General features: G+C 44.8%; 2 protein-coding genes across 2 annotated transcripts in view; one reads left to right on the top strand and one right to left on the bottom strand.

Moving 5' to 3' along the window:
• LOC144736570 (small ribosomal subunit protein eS17) overlaps positions 1-17,759 on the top strand; it is a 184,736-nt gene that overhangs the window by 134,345 nt on the left and 32,632 nt on the right. The gene's annotated exons all lie outside the window — the stretch shown is intronic.
• The window catches only part of LOC144736537 (chondroitin sulfate proteoglycan 4-like), a 60,091-nt gene that overhangs the window by 19,884 nt on the left and 22,448 nt on the right, over positions 1-17,759 (bottom strand). Inside the window, exons 2-3 of the mRNA XM_078619089.1 lie at positions 7,796-7,959; positions 2,688-6,305 (exon numbers count right to left, since the gene is read on the bottom strand). Of these exons, the coding sequence (XP_078475215.1) occupies positions 2,688-6,305; positions 7,796-7,959 (3,782 nt within the window). The remainder of the gene's footprint in view (positions 1-2,687; positions 6,306-7,795; positions 7,960-17,759) is intronic.

Raw genomic sequence — 17,759 nt, 5'->3', positions numbered from 1 at the left:
TATTTTTAACCTGAAGAGAAACTCGTCACCTTACAAAAAAAATAACAAGTGAAGACGTACTAAAAACGTGTGACGTATAACAACGTGATGAGTATACCGATCAAATGGACGTAAAAAAGGAGACATCCAATTTATTGTTGGTCCTTGAGACATTGCGCCAAGCATGGCTTATCAGTACCACACAGGATGATAATGCTAACCGAGGATTTTGTTGAATACTTTTGCCTCCAGATCACAAATATGCATGGTAGCAAGGCCAACGCAGGAGCCTTTTTACACACTTTTTATTTAACTCACTCCGTCTGTTGTTGTATCTTTGAAAAAAATCTTGTAACTCAATTTTTAAATTTCGATTTAAAGCTTTCGTGACTGCAGGGATTCATCTTCTTGGTTCTTTCGGTAAAGTCACGTAGAAGGGAAGTAATAAAATAATAAAAATAAAACATAATAAAATAATTCTCACGACGTTTCGGCCACAACGCAAGCAGCCGTCCTCAGCCGTCCTCAGGTGAAGAAATTTCTTCACCTGAGGACGGCTGCTTACGTTGTGGCCGAAACGTCGTGAGAATTATTTTATTATGTTTTATTTTTATTATTTTATTACTTCCCTTCTACGTGACTTTACCGAAAGAACCAAGACTCAATTTGTACCCACTTCCCAATGTGTCATCGACTGCAAACTTGGTATACTTATATCATACTGATGACAAGACTATATTCTATCATCAAAAATAAAAAAATATATATCTATTTTTAAACATTTTACACGCTTTTATTTAACTCAATGTCTGTTGTTGTATCCTCAAATCTTGTAACTCAATTTCAACCGTCTTCCCAATGTCGCATCGACTGCAAACTTGGTATAGGTATGTCATACTGATGACAATACTATATTCTATCATTAAAAATAAAAAATATATTTTTCAACAACATTTTTTACGGGTCTAATTGTCCACGCTCAACCTCACGTTGCCTGTAAATCAACACGGTCCCCTTACGTTATGGCAAGCTGCGGGGCCACTTCCTGGAGTCGTAGAGTTCTGCCATTACGAGTAGGGTACATTTAATTAAAGCGTGTTTTAAAAAAAAAGTATTTTTTAATATTTTATTTACAAGTAACTTTTCATTAAATGGGTACCGTGATAAATTTGTGTAGAGCTTTCCAGCTCTTCTCCAAGGGCATGTTAACTCACCCCTCAGTATGGGGGGCTCAAATGGGGGGCTGTACTGCACTGCCTTAAATTAGGCACAACAACCGTCTGCTGCTCTATCTATTCCTACTTTTGCATCTTTTGCATACCATTACCTCTTGTGTAGAACACTGAAGGAAACGGCTCCAAATCCTAAAAACGGGACGTTCCGAAACAAATTCTGAAGACTGAGTTGGCACATTCCTGCATAAGTAATACCCGACTCTCAAAGGCTCTGGGGTAATGGAAAGAGTGGCAGCTTCAAGGAGACCCTTCTATGCGATTCACCCAGGGAAGACGGCTCGGGTAATAGAATTACATTGCCGCTACTTCCAGATTCACTTCCTCCAATCTGCGCAAGGGCTCGGATAGCAGGAAGATATTGGTGCTACTCCTAAGCTCCCTACTCTTGTCCACGAAAGACTCGGATAACAGGAAGAATGTAGCGCACAAAGATGACAGGAAAGTCCGCGGTGCTTGTGGTGTGCGTGGAAAGCGGGAGGCATCAGGCCTCGGATAAGAGTTTTACTGTAATTTGTGTGGGGTATTAACAAACGGTGCCATGTTGTTTGTTAAAGAGCTTGCTTGTGAAACAGATGAGAGTGGGCCGGTGTATGTTTGTCAGGGTACTATGGGCTCAACGTTACCCACAACCCATGGATAAATTTAGATCACTACGCGTGAGTGTCATTGCCAAGGTTCCTAATAATAACAACACTACCTTCAACTCAATTGCAAAAAATTCACGACGTAATTTGCTATAATTATTCACAAAGATATAGCTTGCAAAATATATATGTATACTCTTTGGTTTTTTCGGTAAAGTCACGTAGGTAAAAAGTAAAATAAAATAAATGAAAACAACTAAATAAAATCACGACGTTTCGGAGGCAACACAAGCTTCCGTCTTCAGGTGGAACCGTTACAGCCAAGTAGTGACTTTGGCCGCAACGGATCCACCTGAAGACGGAAGCTTGTGTTGCCTCCGAAACGTCGTGATTTTATTTAGTTGTTTTCATTTATTTTATTTTACTTTTTACCTACGTGACTTTACCTAAAAAACCAGAGAGTATGAATCCTTGCAGTCATGAAAGCTTCACATCTAGAATATATATGTATACAATATATACCGCGAATCTCAAATGCTTCTGGCCAGAGGTCGCAAACGGGTTTTGATTCCTTACCCGTACCCGGCTGCACCAGGGTCACAAATGGGAACCCGTACCCGTACCCGGCCGGATACGGGTACCTGTTCCCTACCCGTACCCGTACCCTACCCGAAATGAGTGACAAACGGTTACTCACCAGTGACTCACGGCCTACCCGTACCTGTACCTGGCCGCACCAGGGTCGCAAACGAGTACCCATACCTGGCCGGGTACGGGTAGCCGGGTATCGGGTATCGGGTACCCGGTTGCGACCTCTGCTTCTGGCCAAGTTCAATAAACAGCAAAGACTGATGAGGGGTGCGATTGCGGCGCTCATGCCACCACCCACCAGCAGCGCGCTGTCAGTGATCCTCACCGCCCCGCCTCTCTCCACCAGCACGCCGCCGCCGCTGCTGCTGTTGTGCACGAGCACGGGGGCGGTGCCGTGCGCCGCCAACCGCACGCGCACCGCCAGCTCCGCCCGCGTCTCCAGGCCGTGCGCCGCCACGTGCAGGCCGATCGCGTCCCTGGGCACAGAGCCGTTGGCGTGCTCGTACACCACCCTGCCCTGGGTGACGTCGCTCTGGGTGAAGAAGTCGCTGGCGACCTCTCCGATGATCAACTGGCCGTGCATCGGCGGAGTCGCCACGCGATACTGGATTTCGTTCTCGTGCCTGATGTCCAGGTTTGTGAAGACGCCGAGGTGAAGTGCGGTGAGAGTGCAGCTCTGCCCCTGTGTTACAAGTACACTAATGGGACTCATCACTCTGAGGAAGGCTTCTGAAGCTCGGATCTCCAGCAGACCGGACACTCGATGAAGTCCATCAGAAACCATCAGTGCAAGATGACTAGCGTCTCCTCCATGGTGTATGAATAAAACGAGGCCATTCTCAAGGTCTTGTTGTTTGAATTCCGTAAGGTTGTGAGCCGAGTCATTCGCTGAAACAAGTTGCCCACTGAATGTGCTCTGCTGTTTGTAGACCAGGTTCGAGTCTTGAAAATCCCAGTCGGGGTCATGGTAACACACATCTGCTGTTGTTAGCAATCTTTTACCACCCCTCACCACGTGGAAAGCCTTGTCCACAACACGCACCGGCCTTTGATCATTTATAGGCCTTACGTTGATATCAACCTCGCTACGGAGCTGAGCAACATCCGAATCATTGTACACTAGCAATGCGTCAGAAACACGCTTGTTGCCCATTGGAGATGCTACGATTACAAACTGATCTTTTTCAGTTTCCGAGTCGTCGTGCACATAGACAACCCACTTGTTCAGTATGTCTTGGTTTGTAAAGTGTGTGACATTCTCCAGCCCAGTGGAGGCAGCAGTGTCGTTTCTCAGCAGCGCCCCATGGTGTGGACCGTCCACGACATGGAAGCGGTACACGTCGGTGACCTTGGATCGCGCAAAGAGCCCTTGGCTGGTAATCGGCACGCTCCGTCCTTCCTCGACGCTTAGACCCACATTCGTCAAAATGACACTCAAAGGATCCCGCTCAATTTTAATACGAAACGTATATCGTGGGGACCGGCTATGACCGGCGCTAACTTTAAACTGAAAACTATCCTCCTGATCGCTCCTTGCTCTACCAAAGAGTTCATAGGAAACTCTATTCAGCTCAACGTCCAGCTGAGTGAAAGTGGAATCGAGCTCGAGGCCGTTTCGAGAGGAACGCAATCGGCCCCTCGTCGGCAGAGTGAGCACCGTGTACACAAGCAGGGAGGCTGGAGGGCGCCCATCGCCTACTGCCGCCAGAACGTGATCATTCGTGATGTCTCCTCTCCTATCGCTTGCAATAGTTAGAGTCTCGTGTCTAATCAGTTTGATGGTGCCACATGAAATATTTAATATAAATTCGTGTTCGTCTGTTGTGAACTCTCCAATGGTAACAGTAAATTTAAAGCTGTCTGTAATGTTTTGAAAGTGGTATGATGTGTCCGTGCTCTCGTATCGAATTTGCGCTTGCTGCAGATCGTGTTGAGTGAAATTGTGAGATGGTCTCCATTCTCCGCCCAAATACCGCTTTTGTAATCTCCCGTAACGACACCCTTCGGTAACTGTAAACCAAATATCAACGAGCTGTTTGTCAGCGTTTGTGTGCACCGAGAGGTTTGCGGCCGTCAGAACGGCTGCGTCGCCCTGGCTTACCAGCAGACCTGTGTTGTTCACAACGCTGAGCTCAACAGGAACGGCCATAACCCTGAGCCAGATGGGCTTCCCCCTTCGGCGATCTCTATCGCTGGCCTGCAGCTCCAACCGGGTGCTGCGCTCCCCTCGGTGCGCGTAATAAACGACGCCCTTCTGAACCTCCGAGTAGCGGAACGTCGTGATATTTATTCGAGGGGAGTCCCGATACGAGAAGAAGCCAGTGCTTGAGCTCAAGCCATCGGTCACGTGGATAAAGGAATTACTCGCATCGGAATCCACATCAGACACTTCCATGATATTCTCTGTGATCTGACGTCTTGTGTTTTCTAATAACATGAACAAGTCACCATTTGGAAAGTTCAACTTTGGAGGATCATTGACTGGCATTATGGAAATCCTAAAGGTGTACTCCTTTTCCTTAGTCGTCAACATAGGCAGCTCCTTTTTGTTGTGGATGAGGATACGGAACTTAAATCTGTCCGAATGGGATTCGGAGCCATCGTGGACATAAATGACGCGTCTGTGTCCAATATCAAGAAGAGTGAATGCCCTCCTCTCATTGGCTCCTGGAATATCGAGTTTAAGGAGACCGTGCCGTGGCTCTTTGGTGATCCTGAACAATATCTGGGACTGTCGGAGTCCCACATTGTTTAAGTCCACAGTGATGTTTATATTTTCAGGATTCAATATGTTTTCTCCACCTTCCTGCACTACTAATGTTTGGAAGACGATTATGGCATCACTGTTCTGCATCTCATTAATTTCATCAACTTCATCATCCTCATTATCGTCATCATTTCCATGCAGAGTAGCTGCAGGAGACGGACTAATCAACAATAAATCTGGGGTGTCTATCGAAAGATCTTCTTCGTCCAGCTCTTCTCCACAAGTTATAGATATTTCTCGAGTGACTAAAGCATCCTGGAGACTCTGCTTCTGTAGGTTGATCCTCACATCTCTCATACAACCCTGAAAGGAGCTTCCATGTCCGCCTGGCCTTGACAGAGACACAATTCCCCGAGTCAAAATTTCCTCCATGTTGATATCCTCCACTCCTCCTACAAACATTAGACCAGTGAGGTCCAAATATTTCCGTTTGTGACCAAGGGAGGTCTTTACAGTTTCAGCTCCAACGGTGAGTTGCAATTCAGCTATTGTCAAGTTTAGTTTAATTTTATACCACTGTCCATCGTCAACCTTCACGCTTGATGTAACTTTCCTAATTCTATTTCCTTTGTCAATGAGGGCTTGGACATAGCCATCCACTATCTCCATGGCAATGAAGTCAGTCTGCCTGTTGCTGTGGTAGAGCAGCACTCCTTGCGGATGCACAGTTTGCAGCACACATTCAAATACCCCCACCTCCCGGGCTGACCATGTATCAAATGCCACGTATGACCTAGGGTTCAGGAAGTGAATGGGATCCTCTTCAAAGGCAGAAAATTCATCGCTGCAGCCCTGCGTCACCTCGTGGACCAGGTCCGTCTCTTCAGCCTCACCGGCGAGCACCGAAAGAAGGTCGTGTTGGTTATAGACCGCATCAGAAATGCATCCACGAAACCCGGGAGAGACCCCCGCCATGTAGGGGTGCTGCTCCAGCCGGGCCGCGCCCCCCCCCAGGAAGACTCCGTGATGCACGTTGAGCTCGAAGCGAGTTCCTGGCAAGCGCAGCGACAGCGGAAATAGCTCGTCAATGGTGAGGACGAGCCTCTCGCGTTCCTGGGTGAGTTGCAGGTCATGCCACAGGAAGTTGTTGAGACGTAGGCCTGGTTGAGAAAGCAGGATCACCTCCCCGGAACCCAAATCCATCCGAACCTGAAGGAGAGACGGGGAATTAACTCCACAAACAATGTCTGGTGGAACAGTGGCCACTTACAAGGGAGAGTGGGACCGTTATCTCTAGTTTGTTGGAAAGAGAATTTTGTTAAAATAGGGAATCATGTCCCTTGAGTTGCATTATTCTGTATTTTAAGGTGACTGAAACTCCAAGGAGTGAATGCACTTGCAACGGAGACAGTTTTTCATGAAGTCTTCAGCTCCTCTCCTGCAGCCAACAGGTGTTTATTTTTTAGGCATTTTATGGATGCCAAAAACTCTGTGGTATCATTTAGGAAAGCTGGACATCGTGTAGTGCTGGCATATCCCTAATCCAAATACGAACACAAACTAAATACGAAAATATAACAATGCGGGCACTTTTAATGCAGGCAAGAGAGGGTGATAAAGTAAAAAAAAAAGTGCTTTACTGTTTGGATGATTGATGGTCTCATTCTCTTTAACTCAAGCGCAATGCGCACCAAAGGGAAACCTCGTTAGCAGTTACAGCTGGTTCTGAGGCTTTGAAACTGGAGATGGATTCCTGAGGATCCCCCATTAGTGCGCATCTCCCACAATGCCACAGGGAAGAGAAATAGATCCAACGAATATTCACTCAAATTTACCACAGAAATGCTTCACAAGTTTAGCATGAATCCTCGCGACAAAATTGATCTGTCCCAAGGTTTTCCATGTAACACTGATGGTAGATAAACTGGCACCGTGAAACCGAGCATAGATTTTTCAAGCAAACTTAAGGAATATAATTTCACAAGCAGGACGCTGTTGCTAGCATTCCACGCGCTGGTTCCCCATTAAACGCCGTGGCACGAGGCAGCGTGTTCAGTGATTGTTATTTTTAGAGGGAGGCAGCTGTGAGAAAACATCTGATTATAATAGAACAGGGGCTCAATTAGCCCAGTGTAATCATGGGGCCTTCCCACTACTCCAGATAACTGCCTATATCCATATCACATTCCCTCTCATAGTTGAGCTGTGGCACCGGTAGCTTCGGTATATGCATGGCAAGCCGCTCACGGAGCTTGACTGTCCCACGCTCAACGCCACTTGAATCAGCTGCTGGCTTGGTGATGGTTTAGTCTGTCGGGACAAGCTGGTTGATTACGTAATCAACCAGGTAGGGTGTTTACTGTTATGTTAGCCGACTCTCTGTGATGTATTGCATCATATTTCTAAGTTTATTAGGTTTTGTTTTCTCTTTCATTTGTACCTGACGATGATTGCTTGTGTTGCAATCGAAACGTCGCATGCTATTATTTAATATATTTTTCTTTCTACGAGACTTTACCGAAAGAACCAAAAGCATAATTCCTGCAGTCACGAAAGCTCCAAATCAAGTTTGTCCCAAAATTCTTGAAAGGAGAAGAAGCTGGGAGAGGCAAAGTATTTTCCTAGACAGCCATTCCCCTTCACGCTACTGCCGAAGCAGGCTTATCGTACTGGGGGGTGGGAGTTCCGTCAGGAGATACCTGCAGGCGGGCCGACCGCAGCTCCACCAGGATGTAGTCAGTCTGCCCGCCGATTGCAAGCAGCAGCCCATTGCGCCTGGCGGTCTTGAAGCGGATGTAGATCTCATTATTGTTCGTTGCATCTGCCAGTGGCAGCTCCACGTAGCTGGCCCCATAAAATGATGCTGCAGAGAAGGGAGGCAGTGGATGATGTGTTGCATGTCTTAGTGGGCCAACTTGGCAAGCGGTAAGAATCACTTATCTGTTTAACTACTCACGTTATAAAGTTGATTAAAACAAGCCCACGCTCATATCCTCCAATATACCATTTAATAATGTCTTGCACCGTATGTTTGTTAGGTATCTACACACATTGTTTGTTTTGTTGGTGCTTATTTTATTCCTTGAACCAAGAAATTAAATACATTTCCTTACTTTCAAACAAAATGCCTTAGAGATACTAAAACAGAGCATGCTTCACTTGAGGCCGCGCTATCTTCCAAGTCACGCCTTCGAATACAACACTCGGGCTCCTCCAGCTGCCACCTTCATCTATCAACAACACAAGTTGACACGCACGTGGTAGGAGGGGCCGGGACAGGCCACGAACGTTCCGTCAACACCGTGACGTTCCACGCGCTACAAATGCCCAGCGCACTTGAGCGTGGGATTTAAAATGTGTATACAGCTCCTACAACGCAGCTCAAAAGATAATTTATTTGGACTTCACACGTAGTTACTTAAACGTTTCCCGTTACATTTCGGCGACACGTTTTAAAAATAAAAATGAAGGAACTCCGAGTAACTTGCAGTGCTTCGCCAGTCCCGCATTTGGCAATTGAAGCCCACTGAACTGTGGGCACACTTCATAATCGTCACGCGCGATAACCCACAGCAGCCTCTCTCAGCAGCAGTGCATCACCAAGCTGTGCTGACGGCTTCACTTCTGACTCGGCACGGGCGATGTGAACCCTCGGTTTGGAAGCGCCATTGCCGTCACAATTTACATATCTAGGTGTTTGACAATCGTCACATCTCCATATATATAAAAGGCAAAGTTGTGATCATGTGTGTATGTTCAAAATGTTTAGCGTGCATGCAACTTTAACTCAAAACAATTCTTTACATCGTGACGCCTCAAACATTAAAGCCCTTTTTTTTACAAGCATAGAGTTTACACAGATTGCACGCCTCATGTGTTTCGCAAGGATAGGTCACGCACACGAGGCAGTATTTCTGAGCAAGATCACGTAGCACTCCGACAATGCTAAGTGTTGCATTTCACTGCTCACTGGAGCATCACCACACACACACATCTGTAACTAGGCAGAGCCGCAAGCTCTCTCCACATTGTAAGTGCGTTCAGGTTAAACACTTGACAGGGTGCCAAGTGATGGGAATGCTGCAGTTCACGATGTCCGCAGAAGACCAAGCACGTTCAGTTTATAAATCACGTACAGTTGCACGCTTTCCTGCTGAGAACCAAAAATGTTTTCATGAAAAGGGGTTCAAGTTGTACTTTGAATCCATCACACTTTGCAGCTCATAATAATTTAGTACGCTATGCAACAAAGGTTGAAAGTGATAACGCAGCAGCACTCACGATAGACTCGTGGGACCCTGGGTAATCTGTTTATTAGTAGTCTTGCTCTGGCCACAAACCACCACACCCTTTATAAAATGACAGCAGAGTTTTCCATGCTGGCTGAAACGTCGCTCAGATGAGCAAGTTTAACACGTAGGCCTTTCGCGATGAGCAAGGTATTACAGATGAGCAGCAAGGTTTGTGCAGCACACTCAGGCGGCACCACGCGGTGGCTGCTTGGCAAAGTTGGCTTAGCCGGGCCCTGCGTTCCCAGCTGTGCAAGCAGGCCTGGGTGGCGGCAGTGCGGCTACTGAAACGAACGCAGATGAAGCAAGCAAGTGAGGAAGGCTAGCAATCGACGGCAAGGCAAAACCCAGGAGAGGGCATTGGAATATCAGGACAGTACTGTATGTCAGCCAAATAAGGCCAGAAGATGCTTGCTGGGGAGCTAGAATTATGCATTATAATTCGTGGCAAAAGATAATCTCGGATTGACTTAGGTCAGATCGGCATTGGGGATGATTCTACATGGTATAGCGAGAGGCTGGAAAGCATTAGGCAGGAGCAGGGATTGCCATCAGTAACTGGATAGCGAAGTGCGTGACCAATCTTGTGCCAGTGGACGAGCAGTTTATTTTAGACGTGCTACGGATTATACATTACGACATGTCAGTGGTGGAAGCTTATGCAGAGACAGTAGCTTAGCGATATCAAAGAGAACTTATACAATAGACTACAGTATGGTGTTTTGGGCATGGTTGCCTAAGTGTGATGATCTCCTACTATTGGGGACTTTAATATCCTAGTGGGAAGCAAGTAGGATGAGTGGAGGCATGTATTAGGGTGATATGGAATAGGTAATTCGATGAATTATCGGTAACACAGATTGAACACACAGTTTGTGCGTAGGATGAAGGAGGGTTGGTAACCAACGCACTGGAGTGGTCTCCACAAGTCTGGGGACTAAAGGGAACATCGTGAGATACTGTTGGGGCAAGTATTGAAGTGGGGTGTTTACCGTGCAGCAGCAGCTGGTGTGGGATTGGTGAAGGTTAGAAAGCATTGACGAGGTGCGGGGCTATGAAATGGTTTGGCAATTTTTGAATTTTTTAAATTTATTTTCAGTTATTTGGTATAGCCCTGTGAGCCATTCGGCTCTTGAATCGGGTGCAACCGCAACAAACAAACAACATGAACAAGAAAACATCTTAAAGTGACTATGTGACTGTGCAAACAGAAAATCCAAGAAAAGACAGCAAAATATTGCAGGAAAAGCACCGTACACCAACGCTGTATGCAAAAATCCCAGTGGGATGCAAGTCAAACAACAACAACCACAAGACAACTTCGATTAAGGCCATCAGTCTAACGCCTTACTACAACAAACAAGCATGGCCAAACCAAAACACGTTTTCGAAATCACCAAAATAAAGCCATAAAAGCAATGATCTTTGGCGTCTGTCCGTCCATCTGTCAGTAACTGAGGGTAATGATAACGCTCCTAAAGACGATGCAATACAAATACAATTTCACGTGAAGATGTGTGGATAATTGGGACTTGTCCTCATGAAAAAACCAGCCCAAAATTTGCAGAAACCAGTGTAAAAGATGATCCACCTCAGTAATGGGCAGAATGTAGCACCACTGAATTTCGTCCTGGGCCTCACCTCGGTTAACTCGGGGTTCGGTGATTAACACTGAACTATATGAATGCCTTAGTCTGGCTCCGTAAGGGGCCGTCCATAAATGACGTCACGCGATTTTGGACGATTTTTTACCCCCCCCCCCCATCGTCACACGGCGTCACAAAAGTCAGACCCCCCCCCCTCAAATATGACGTAACAAAGCTCTGCCCCCCCCCCCCCAAAAAAATATAAAACATGCTTCAAATCGCTTTAAACTACAGTATTGTCATTGTAGTGCGTATTTAATGTGCCGCTGCACTCTGATGTTGTTGGAGAAAACGTTTATTAACAAGTCTATTTAATTAAGTAGAACGTGTTGTCTATATTTATTTAAAGTTGCGCATTTTGATGTGACGTCACATTACCCCCCCCCCCCCCCCGTCGTCACACATCGTCACAAATGTCTGACCCCCCCTCCCCCCCAGGTGCGTGACGTCATTTATGGACGGCCCCTAAGCCTCGAGGATTAACACTGACACGATGGGTGCCTTAGTCTGCCACTACGAGCCTCGGTGATCAACACTGAACCCTGTGGAAACCTTCGTTTAGATCTCGGAGCGTCAGTGATTAACATATACCCCCATTGCAGCCTGAGCCTGACTCGATGAGCATCAGTGATGAAAATTGAACCCGATGTTAGTCTCACTCTGGCTCCTTGAGCCTCGGGGATTAACACCGAACCCTATTAGAGCCTTAGTCTGGCCCCACCGTCTCATCACGGTCTGTGGATGACAACACATCAAAATGATCCAATATGAACAATACTTTACTATAAAGTTGCTACGATTAGGGATTTCACCAATTGAAAAAGTGGCCGAATTGATCTAAACTATGCAGACACAAACCTGCATGAAAATGACGACAGTATTCTTTAATCGCAGTATTCTTTAACCGCAGGTAAATAATTCTAAGGACAAACCTCTGTTGCCTGATTGTTCTGGCTATGGTTCCAGTTGTTTGGATATGAGATACATTTCCCAGAGGGTAACAGCCTCATAAATGGCTTTTCATGGTCATATGACCAGATTCGTGACTTGGTCAGCATGTCCTATACTCAGCAAATACACTACACCGAATGTTGAAAGTATGATTCCTACAGCCACCCGGTAATTTTCGTTTATATTTAACAACATTTAAGACTAGTATTCAAATGTACTCACAACTAAAATGTAAAAATAATAACTATCTTTGTAACTCGTTATTTAAGTTCATCTAACACAAATTTTAAATGAATTCACAAACATATCACCGAGATAAACAAATTATTATGCAGATAATCGGATACATTTGTGATGAATTTACAATTACAGGGGATCTACCAATAAGCCATGGCCAATCTGGAGAGTTATACTGGTAGTAACCTCCAGGTTACACCAGCCCACAGGGGATTATTGTTGGGTTGCTCGGTCAATGGCCAGGGTCAACGGCGGCGTGGTGTATTCCGCAAATATGCCCGACTGTGAGGGCGGGCACAAGCCAGCGTGAATAGGTTAAACGTTGAGTTTTATAAGGGCACCACGGGGTGACCAGCCCCTCCCCTCCCCACCCCCCAAGCTCCCCACCCAGCCCCTCCCCACCCTCCCCACCCAGCCCCTCCACACCCCTCCCCACCCAGCCCCTCCCTGCACGACGAACGGCCCGACACAATAATCCCCTGTGGGCTGGTGTAACCAGGAGGTTCCTACCAGTAATATTTCCCCATGCTCCTAAAAGGCTAAAACATCCCCTAATTTGTACTTGTTTTTTTATATCACCGAGTCAAAGAAAACGAGGTCAGGCATTGGCCCACTTTTCCTCATGATAGAAGATAACGTCACCTTAAAGTTATTTCCATTTTCTAAATGAGGCGACACAGACGTTATTTATTTATATGTTAAAAGTCAGCTGGATTTGGGACAATTGCATGGGGCTTTTGCAGTTATGAATATCAAGTGAGTGTTCAAGGCGACTATCAAGAGAAGAATTGTCATTATTCAGGCATGTAGTTTGGCATATATGGTATATGTCTGTAGAAAGTGTGAATGCAGTGGTTTCCAGGCAGATGGAAGCCCTGAGAAGTCCAGCAGGTGAAAATATATATGCCTGCAAACTGCTTATAATAAGTAATATTTAAAAATACTTTTTTTAAACACACTTTTATTAAATGTACCGTACGAGTAATGGCAGAACTCCACGACTCCAGGAAGTGGCCCCGTGGCTTGCCATAATGTAAGGGGCCGTGGTGATTTACAGCCAAGGTGAGTTGAGCGTGGACAATTAGACCCAAGGCGAAACATAACATGTAAAAAAGATGGTTTAAAAATATGTATTTAATTTTTAATGATAGAATATAGTATTGTCATCAGTAAGACATAAGTTTGCAGTGGATACCACATTGGGAAGTGGGTTAAAATTGAGTTACAAGATTTGAGGATACAACAACGACAACAACAACAGACAGAGTGAGTTAAATAAAAGCGTGTCATAATAATAAAAAGAGAGACTGGTTTAGAGAAAAAATGACTGAGACACATCTTGAATTATACCAGTGTACTATTTTTAAAGAGCTATTTTGTGAGTAGATAAATATATTCTTCATTGGTTTCAAACTTTCCATTAATAATAATAAACAGTTTTCCGCGTTGTTCACAAATGCCTCCCCGAGCCTCAAGACATTTCTCAGGGCTCTTCAACACTTGAACATTTGGCCAATAATGAGTGTTTTGCACATGACACCTCAGTGCCAGGCTGCTATATGACTAGATGTGGATCCATTATTGGAAAAAGTGATGAGGGATTGAAAAATGCAGTTGCTCTCTTTGCCAGTCGTATTGACATGCAGATTGGACACTAGAGAATCGCTACTGGAGGGTAACTTTCAAAAGGCACCCAGTGGCTCACGCAGACAACGCCTTGGAGTAAATCATGCTCCAGTTTTAGCTCATCCATCCGCGTCCATGTGCTGCATGGGCATGCACGCGTCAGACGCGGCCTCACGAACGAGATGATGTCACGAGTACTTACTAAAAGAAAAAGCAACACATTTGGCGAAAACACTGCCTAAATAACAAAAATATTTTCGGCAAATAACATTGCAGTCTTTAAAAAGAAAATGGTCCTTATTAGTTTCACATAAAGAGAGAGGCCAGAGAGGTAGAGAGGATAAGAGTTGGAGACTGCCTGTACTGGGTATGGATTCATAAGTGAATGTAATTACCATCGTAAACACATAAGCACGCACTTGCTCCATTTCAGTTGCCAATAAAAATGTCAAAACCACTAAAGTGTACGATTTATTTTTTATTTTTGTTACGTGACAAGATACTCATACAATATGCATCATTTGCTTGGATTGTTGTCATTGCAAGGCTAAAAAGAAATAATGTTAAAACTTACTACATTTTGAAATTATCACTGCGGTAAGTCGCATACATTTGGATCCATGAAAACTGCTTGGCCATATCACCGCATAATTATCGAGTTTCACTGCAATTGATGGATTACATTCGTATATTTAAAAAAAAGTCTCGCTAGAAATTCTTCCACCTTGTTCCAAACCCAAGTCTGTGAGAGATGCATAGCAATGCAAGTGGGTTACTACATAACACATTCCTGCGGAGGGAGCTGGTAGGAACGTTGGGTTGTTCGGTCAATGGCCAGGGTCAACGGCGGCGTGGTGTATTCCGCAAATATGCCCAACTGTGAGGGCGGGCACAAGCCGGCGTGAGTAGGTTAAAAGTTGAGTTTTATAAGGGCACCACGGGGTGACCAGCCCCTCCCCACCCAGCCCCACCCCTCCCCACCCAGGCCCACCCCTCCCCACCCAGCCCCACCCCTCCCCACCCAGCCCCACCCCTCCCCACCCAGCCCCACCCCTCCCCACCCAGTAAAAACACATTTTGTAACAATAGCAACTCTGATTTTGGTGAATAAGCAGGCCATTGTTGTAATGTGTCCTTCTCACAAAAGGTAACAGAGTATTATGCAGTGTATTCCTTTGACTCGATGTGTTCTTCCCAGTCTCAGAAGCCCAACAAGGTGGCCTTTCATAGGCATCCTAAGCTACGAGTCCGAGTCTAAACGTGTTTTGAGGAATGGATCATGTTTGAGAAGATGAAATGGCATAACCTTTGAGAGCATTCCTTTGATGCGACGTGGTTTTGTGGGCATGTAAACTCAGGGTGGTGAAACCCACACAGGGGATTGGGCAAAAGGGGTCTTCGCATAACGACAAATGAAGAATATGTATTCGGGACATGTTTGGGGAAATAATGTCGGTGTATTTTCCAGTTAACAAAAAAAACTTAGATGACGAAAACGAATTACAGCACGGCAATGGGTATTAATTGCAAGTAAAAAAATAACTTTAACTGCAAATACAAACTAATTATAAACTAAACCCAGGAATGGAAGCAGTCTCCATTGCTATAAATGCGGTGATGCCTCCCGTCCATACCTTGCTGAGAGACGCCGTTTTTTATTTTTACACGCTTTTATTTAACTCACTCCTTCTGTTGTCGAATCCTCAAACAATCTTGTAACTCAATTTTTACCAACTTCCCAATGTGGTATCGACTGCAAACTTGATATACTTATGTCACACTGATGACAAGACTATATTCTGTCATAAAAACATCTAAAACATATATTTTAAAACATTATTTTAAACGCTTTTGATAAACTCACTTTGTCTGTTGTCGTATCCTCAAATCTTGTAACTCAATTTTAACACACTTCCCAATGTTGTATCGACTGCAAATTTCGTATACTTATATCTTACTGATGACAATACTATATTCTATCATAAAAGTAAAAAATAAAAAATATAAATTTTAACCATCTTTTTATATGTTATGTTTCGGCTTGGGTCTAACTGCCCACGCTCAACTCACGTTGGCTATAAATCACCAACGTCACTTACGTTATGGCAAGCTTCGGGGCCACTTCCTGGAGTCGTGGAGTTCTGCCATTACTCGTACGGTACATTTCATTAAAGAGTGTTTAAAAAAAAGTATTTCTCAATATTACTTATTAACCGAGGGGCTGACAAACACATGGCCACGCCGCTGTACCACCCTCGTGTTCCCAGCCTGCACCGCGGCGTCACAAAGCCCCCAAGTTAATAGGAGGTGACGCCACCCAATGATGTATCGTATACAGGCAGCATATGATGATATCATAAACATATGAATGATAAGGGAATGAACAACAGAAAATGTTGGAACGTATTGAACAATGCTTCACAGTTAAACCCAGGATAAATAAAAACAAACAAAATCAGCTGCAACAAGTTCATCAGAGATATTATCCGATCGACAACTAGAAAATACAGCACAACATGACTACCCAAGGCAGCAATTGAAAATAGGATCGGAAGCAAAACACACGTGCAAAGCAGGATGGAAAAGATGGATTATTGGCATTATACTGGGAGATAGGGAAAGAGGACCATACTGGATTCGAGAACACACACAGGTTACATCAGTGCCAGATTAAGCTAGTGCGGGCCTGTAGCATATGTTATAAAGGGGCCCTAGATTATAAAAACACGCGTAAATATTAAAACACAGTTTTAACTTGCATAGTAAAGTCATTGGATTTTTTCATTTGCTATGCAGCCAGATAATACGACACATCGCTAACCTTAAATACCCAGTCGTTCATAAAAGTTGAAGGCGGTATAGTACTATATAAATAGAGCAAGTGCAGAATCACTGAACCGGAATTGATAGCTCTTTGGTTCTTTCGGTAAAGTCACGTATAAAGAGAAAATAATAAATTAGAATAATAAATTCAATTCTCTTTATACGTGACTTTACCGAAAGAACCAAAGAGTAATTCCTGCAGTCACAAAAGCTCCAAATTAAGTACGGAATTGATAGCTTTAAAAGCATGTAGCATACGCTACTTTTGCTACTACGATAATCCGGCACTGGGTTACATATGAAGAAGAGCAAGTGGGCTTTTGGCAGGACACGTCACGAGAAGGGATGATGGGCCACTGGGCGACACGGACTACTGAGTGGCAGCCAAATGGGTGAACGCGCCGAGAGACACGTCGACCGCAGAGATGGCGCTATGAGATTTGCAAGTTTGCAGACGTTGAGTGGATCGTTGTTGCATCATGGGAGCATGAGGGGTGGTGGGGTCGCAAAGTGGACCGAGCAATATATTATTATTCTATAACATGTGTATGTGCTTGTTCTTTGCCTCGGTATGAATAAGCATTACTCTGCCAGGCCTGCAGTGTCAGGGGATGCATTGGTGTATCAAAGTCAATTACCATAATCATCATGCTTGGGGTTATGTGTGCCTTCCAGGTAATTGTTATATTTGAGGCCACTGGTGTATATTCTTGGCAGTTGCATTCTTCAAAACACAAAGCTTTAATTTAAATACAAATTTAATACAAATTTACAGCTTGTGAAAACCACTTCGTGGCAACTGCGGACCACAATAAACTTTGGTGCCCATTCAACATCTGCTATTAGGATTACAAAGAGCGCCACTGATTGTGCTTTGTTGCTAGGAGATTTGCCAGCAGTGCAAGCACTTTCCTCGGACTCACAGTAGCAGCCTTGTGCTCAATGCTGAATGAGCTTTAAGTGACATGAGAAAACCAGGGACAATCTCACGGCTGGCAAGCCGCTAGGACACTTAACAAAAGCAATCATTTCTATGATAATCTATTACACCGTGTAGTCACTGTTACAACCAAAGGATACACAGACATAGA

Source organism: Lampetra planeri, chromosome 3, assembly GCF_965212315.1.
Source record: "Lampetra planeri chromosome 3, kcLamPlan1.2.h2, whole genome shotgun sequence".
Taxonomy (NCBI): domain Eukaryota; kingdom Metazoa; phylum Chordata; class Hyperoartia; order Petromyzontiformes; family Petromyzontidae; genus Lampetra; species Lampetra planeri.
This window is presented reverse-complemented; position numbering and strand designations above follow the sequence as displayed.